This window comes from Condylostylus longicornis, unplaced genomic scaffold (genome assembly GCF_029603195.1).
Source record: "Condylostylus longicornis isolate FDR11 unplaced genomic scaffold, ASM2960319v2 ptg000643l, whole genome shotgun sequence".
NCBI lineage: Eukaryota > Metazoa > Arthropoda > Insecta > Diptera > Dolichopodidae > Condylostylus > Condylostylus longicornis.
Window position 1 is genome coordinate 22,281 of NW_026578596.1, and position 6,824 is coordinate 29,104.

At 44.6% G+C, this 6,824-nt stretch overlaps 2 protein-coding genes and 1 non-coding gene across 3 annotated transcripts; 1 reads left to right on the top strand and 2 right to left on the bottom strand.

The window, feature by feature from the left end:
* Window positions 1-114: 114 nt before the first annotated feature.
* Window positions 115-1,008, bottom strand: LOC129617803 (uncharacterized). The gene is made up of 4 exons (XM_055532861.1): window positions 819-1,008; window positions 551-745; window positions 324-505; window positions 115-186 (listed from the first exon to the last, which is right to left on the bottom strand). Exons 1-4 carry the CDS (start codon window positions 1,006-1,008, stop codon window positions 115-117), a joined length of 639 nt encoding a protein of 212 aa, XP_055388836.1.
* Window positions 1,009-4,852: 3,844 nt separating this feature from the next.
* Window positions 4,853-5,872, top strand: LOC129617804 (mucin-5AC-like). Its single transcript, XM_055532862.1, has one exon. It carries the CDS (start codon window positions 4,853-4,855, stop codon window positions 5,870-5,872), a length of 1,020 nt encoding a protein of 339 aa, XP_055388837.1.
* Window positions 5,873-6,629: 757 nt separating this feature from the next.
* LOC129617806 (U4 spliceosomal RNA) lies at window positions 6,630-6,759 on the bottom strand. Its single transcript, XR_008697734.1, has one exon. It is a non-coding gene; the product is annotated as a U4 spliceosomal RNA (small nuclear RNA).
* Window positions 6,760-6,824: the final 65 nt, after the last annotated feature.

Below are 6,824 nucleotides of genomic sequence, written 5' to 3' on the forward strand. Positions count from 1 at the left end.
AAGCGGGGGGAAGAACGCCACAACCTTGAATACATGATAGAGTCGTTTATTTGAATAGATGATGTTTATGCAAATAGACCATATATCCAAATACACTCATTCAATCACTTTTATTCAGCCAAGAGTTTTTTCGACTAGCTTGCGAACTTTTCGTTTATAAACTTCAGGATTCGTCTTCATCTCGATCTGCAAAAGAGAGAACAACGATCTCGTACAACTGATGAGTCCCAATGAGTCCTAATGAGTCCTAATGAGTCCCAATGAGTCCAATGAGTCCCAATAATGTCTACAAGTCATCTATTCCTAGAAGTGGGAATTCTTACAGCAGCATCCACATTCGCAGGCGAATCAACATTAGGGCTACTCAGGAGTGACATGAAGGACACCATGATTGTCTCGACACCTAAAATTGGACGCCACCGTTCATCCGCTGTTTCTTGTTCGTTGAATTCATCTGTTCCAGGTGGATGAAGAATACTTATACAGACAGTACCGTCTGCATAAACTAAGGAGCACAAATAAAAACTTCCTTGAGATTTTTCGATCTTACTGTTCGGATGCCACATCTCTTCGGTGATCTTCATCGTGGGCGGATTATTCGGGAAATCGTCGGGAAAATTCAATACCGCATGGAAGGATCCATTTTCGTAAAGAGTTCCAGCCGGCCCGACGAACCAAATTTCCCATTTGAAGAAGTCGTTGTCGATGAGGTCGACCGAAAACAGCGAATCGTCTTGTTGAATGTCTGTACATGCAGAGGGGGTTAATGAATACTAGGGGAGGGGAGAGAGAACATCTGGTTTGACCGGTTATCTCACCACTCAATTGCTTCTTAAGTAAGTTCAAGGCATACTTGCTCATTTTTATCAGACTTTCTCGCTGGCCAGGTACGCTTGCTGTGCATGCAGTGAAGCAGGTGGTCCACAGTGTGAGCCAATTTATTGCTTTGTGGCCTAGAAGATCCATTGGAACGTCAAACAGCCGTCCTGATAATTCTAATGTTTTCATGATGTGTCCCAATTTTGTCGTTTTCTGCACCGGGTTGACTGTCACCGAACTAAGACATTAAATCGCCTGTCTTTTAAAACTGCATTAAAATGGACTCTGATGAGCAAAAACAAGAGGTGGCACCAAAACAGCCTGAAGTGCATTTCCTAGACCATCCATCGAAAAGGTCTCGAGAATCTAATCAAAGCAGTCGTTAAGATCGTTGCACTGCTAAACCTCTTACATGCACCTCCTATGCTTACCCCATTCATTCTCTCTCTTTTTGTTCTCCACGAAACGAGTTATAACCAATTAACACCAAATTAACTTAATGATGCTCGCTCTCGCGGCCTCATTACGACGGCAACGGTTCTTTGCCGGACCATGTCCTTTGCGATAAGTACCATAAGGGGCTTATTCAAACTCGCTCTCCTTCTCTTTCAGGTGACAACGGCGGTGTTCATCACCTTTGCCCTCTGCGCTATTACCCACACGTTCTCCCCCGTGCTCCCCTGGACTACAACCGCCCGCGACCTTCTCTTCCAGTCAACTCAGTGGTCCCTTGCTACGCTGGCTGCCTCCGACCATCTGGAACGCTGCCTCGTCCACTACCACCAGCTTGCTGAAGCCTGCACCACCCATGTGTTCCCTCACATCCCATCGGTAGGTTTCTACTCCTTCTCATCTTCGTTTACAGCTCGCTCGAACATTTCTGTTGTGTCCCCCCTTTGACTGGCGCAGTCTCAACTGTTACCCGACTCTCTGCCTCTATCCTCGCCAGTTCTACCTCCAACTTTCTAGCATACGTTAACACGAAGCTAATGTGTAGATCCTGCGGTTCAGTATGCTGCAGTGGAATATGAAAGCTCCAACTTTCTAGCATACGTTAACACGAAGCTAATGTGTAGATCCTGCGGTTCAGTATGCTGCAGTGGAATATGAAAGCATCTTTGTGGAAAGACACAAACGAACTATTCATTCGGTTTCGCAATTTTTGAGAACTTCTTCCACCAATCTGCGAATTTCGTCAGCTTCAGCGTGCATCTCCTCCTTCGTTCTATCCCTGAAAGATCAATAGCAAGCAAAAATGAAGATGAATCCAAGAAATCAATAAAATTGAAACAGAAAAAAAAAAATGATAAGGTATGACAAGCCACACATAATTCAAAGCTTACTTTCTCTCTTCGTCATCTGGAATTACTTGCCGATTTGATCTAGTTGCGTCGTGATTGTCAAGGTGTTCGTATATTTCATCATTTCTGTTGCCAATAATGTCAAACGAATTTTGATCCAAGAGCCTACTTTGCAAAGTCTCCACCAAATCTAGGAATCACGTGAACATGGACGTGATCGACAGTTTGACCTGCACCTGCGCCATCCTGAGAATATTTTGAGACAACTATTTTGAAGAAGACTTTCATGACATTTCGATCTCATCTGACCTGCATTGCGATATTTAAAGCACTCGCCTTGTGCTTGAGTTCCATCAACGCACCGATTGCTTGAGCCGAAAGCCAGAGATCTTGAACTTCATCTGCAGTGAGATCCGCAAATCTCTACAACATTTATTTGTAATGAGGTCATTTGGGGTTTCCGTACCTTCACCACACGAAGCGGACAAATGAGAACGTGGCCGGGGCAGAATCGGTCTTAGATTGACGAACCCGAAGCTGAGGTGACTGAGAAAAAAAATTTCGCCAGATGAAATTTTCCATTGAGCGAATTGCAAATGAGTTGGAGGAGATTGAAGTAGTTTGCAAGAATCGCGAAATCTTGGATAGAATTTCTGCATTGTCAACAGGCAACTGGCCTTCTACAGATTTCCTCCGTCAGCTGACCTCCAGTCTTGAGGAGTGGCTACTTCTTTTGAGTCAGAATAGTGTCGCGGAGAGTACCTATCAGGAGGTTATGATATTGAACGCGCCCTCCTGCCTCTCATCCATTGATCGGATTGCTTGAATATATTTATCACATCAGAAAGTAGCTTTTGTCGTTCTTGAAGAATAAGATGGTTAAATGTTCTGCTGAACAGTTGTTTGCTATTTCGATGGCCAAACTCGAAGGTTGTTCTCCTATTCACAGAAATCGTTTTGAACTGAAGCTAAACGTTGCTTCAGACCTTCTTCTTAAAAAATATTAGAAAAAACAACGTTATGGGTGGGAGAAATATGTTCCATGAAATATGTTCCATGAGATATGTTCCATGAAATATGTTCCATGAAATATGTTCCATGAAATATGTTCCATGAAATATGTTCCATGAAATATGTTCGCTTCTTGAAATCTTAGATGAGTTCAACCTAATAATGAATTCAATGTAATGGTCACCGTCAAATCGCTGTAGCTTCTTCCAAGTCATTGATCTCAATTTTATCCGCATTTTTCTTGTGGTAATTGAACGTTTCAAGTTCTTCGTAGCACTTCGAATACGCGCAACTATGAATCGAGATGATGTGAAATGGTCACAGACGACCGAAGTGAGCTCCGTGTTTATCTGGAACCTTGCTGTCTTCGCCGCATTCTTTTTCAGCTCGATGCTGAAGAAGAACAAGAGAGAGAGTTTTATTTCTTTACACACGTTCTTGGAATATCTCGCTGTTTTGTTCTGCCAGAAGCAACCAAAAGATAGGAATGAGATTAACCAACTAATTCCCCTCAGATTTCTGTCTGGAGCCGAAAGTGGCGAAAAACAAAAAAGCTCAACGGACGACGGTGGATTCCTGCAGCAGACCAACTTCGCTTCCCGGATGAGGCGTTTTTTTCCTCAATTCCTACAAACTTGAGTGTAAGAAATTTCAGTTTGACTCAAGTTGATTTTGCGTGCGGATCTGATAAATGTCCAAGAGCACAAACCGGTGAAGTTAGATTGATGCTCGCGAATTGAGTGCTTGTCAGTACAGAAACCCAAAAGTGCCAATGAAAACTCAGCGATTGAAAACAATGAGAGGTCCAATGAATCGCAGCCACCAGAATAGATGTCCTGGCGAGCCAACCCCTGGTGGGACACATCACATGCAGTGGGACACATCACATGCAGTGGGACACATCACATGCAGTGGGACACATCACATGCAGTGGGACACATCACATGCAGTGGGACACATCACATGCAGTGGGACACATCACATGCAGTGGGACACATCACATGCAGTGGGACACATCACATGCAATGGGACACATCACACGCAGTGGGACTCACCGCAGCAAAGAGAAATCGGAGAGTAGCCATCACTGCACGGCAGTAGCTCCAGTAGTAGCGCCCACAATCCAAACCAAACTCTCTTCGTGATCAGCCGCGGGCCACCGCAGACTCCCGAAATGCCGGCAGACAGCAAATCATCGACAAACTTCAAAAGAGATCAAATACTGACGCTAGATTCATGATGTGCTCAGCGATTGTGATGTAGAATGCATTGCTGAGTCAATCTCAGATGATGAGGTGTTTTGTGTGACGGGACTGTATCTAGTGTCGTTATTTCACTATTCCATATTGCGACTCTGCATTTTGCAAACTCAAGCAGTCAACGATTGCACATGTCGCAAGGGGCAGTTCGTCAAGCTGAACGGAAAGACCTTCGAAGAAATCCATCCGGATGACCAGAGGGATCAGAAAGAAGCTCATCATTCCAATGAGAGAAGTGTTTGGGGAAGAAGAAAGTTGCGTCCAAGCGTGAAGGCCATTCGAAGGTGTCTGCAATAGGTAGTTCCAAGTGCAAGATTTCCAGGCCATTGAAGTCGAAAGCACACGAAGCAAAAAATCGAATAGAAGAAAATGATTCATATCCAGGTCTTATTGTCTGCTCTGTTCCGTGTGCGTTTGATAATACTGCATGCATTGTCAAAGATCAAGTCATCATCAGTCAATATGAATAATTTTCTTCGGCTTGCCTTCTTGTTTTTCTTTGGCGCAATAACCTCGTGCGCTTTCGACTGTAATGGCCGTGAGCTCTCTTACAATGATTTCTCCGCCGATGTGGCTCATCTGATCGATGCTGATAAATCTATTAATACTCTAAATGGACCGACCAATGATGCTTCAATTTGGAGTGCATTGTCTTCCACATTTCTTCAAGACAATCTTGAATCACATCGTCTTGGAATTTTGTATTTCATTGATGAGGATTCCAAGACTCCCAACAAGTGTTATCCAGAGGTCCCCTTGAAAGGGGGAGCGTGGATCTCGCTTTACATTCAATTTATGTATATTGATATCAGTCCTCCAAACACCAGCGCGACGACAACAAGAGCTTTGATCCCAACCCTTGATGTGGTGCTGGATGACGATTTCGGATGGAATTCAACGAAAATCAACCGTGATGGAAAAATTGAAGTGAAGCTCGTTACGATAGCCACCAATAAATCTCCGAATTGGGAGGAGTCCGAGAGTCGTCCAGCTTGGGAGCCTGGTAAGAAGAACCAGTGCACTACCTCTAACCCTCCCTCGAAGGACGATGCTGCAAAGAGACTGGCACAGAAAAATACTCACTTGGCTGTTGCCGTTCTGGACAGCGCCAGCGAGGATGTCGAGCGCGCGTGGAAGGGATTGGAGGGCAAACGTGTTTCTGTGAAGCGGGGTCCCGTGACCGATCGAATCTTGGATGAAACGTTCATACCGATGTTCAATTCAATTTTTTGCGCTGCTTATGAAGATGCAATGACGACAACAACAACGACAACTACTACTACGACGACCACCACAACTACTACTACGACGACCACCACAACAACGACGACGACTACAACAACTACAACAACAACGACTACAACAACAACAACAACGACTACAACAACGACGACGACTACAACGACGACGACGACTACAACAACGACGACGACGACTACAACTGCAACAACAAGTACCGATTCCGATGAAGAGCGACTCTGAATGCAACTGCAGTGATGGACGCGTGAAGGTTGCAGTAAATGTGAAGGTCGAGCCGATTCCGCTTCCTTCAAAAGAGGCGTTTTTAAGCTGATCAATCTTCTTGAAGATGGAGGTGAAGCCGATTGCTTTTCCGTCAAAAGACGCGGTGCTAGGCTGATCAATATTTTTTGAAAGAAATGGAGCAAATGTGAAGGTTGAGCCGATTGCTCTTCCGTCGATAGTGGCGGTTCCAAGTTGATCAATCTTTTTTAACCATTTGTTTTCAAACACAAGAACTCACTATGTGTTGGAATCATAAGACCCTGCTCTCTACGTCTTATCAGGCGCTCCCCCTTACGTTTCGCTGGTCTGGTAGAAGGCATAACCATTTGGTCGCGGGTTCAATCCCCGCTGGTGGCTTTTTCACTTCTTTTCAAACTTTCAAAACGATTCAAAAAAACCTAGCGATTCCTTCTTCTCTATTTCCACTTTCAGGTTGCACAACACCAAGCAAGAAAGAAACAGATGTATCCGTGAGGACAGAAAATTCCGCTATGCCTTCGGGCGACTTCATCGTCTTGATAGATTTCATCCCAGGGACTGTTTTTAGCGACACAAGCGTGCATCACATACATCACCAACTAAACAGCAAATTTAACAAAATTAAAAGAGCTGCTGTCTATGAAAATTCCTAAGGTAAATTACCATCGTATTCCTCCACGGACACGGGAAGCCGTCTGGTTTCTCGGGCGTAAACAGCAGCAACGACTCGAGTTAGCCCTAGAGCCTTCAAAAATTGCTGGTAGCTCTTTCGAACTGCCAGACAGGAATTGGAGTAGTTTTCAACTAGCAATAATGGCACATCCGCAAGGCGTCACGTGTAGCCACACTGCCCCTCCCGCAAGGATACTGATGTATCAGAAATCTACTCCTCTGGTCAATTCAGCATGTCCCATCAACTCGAGAGTGGTTC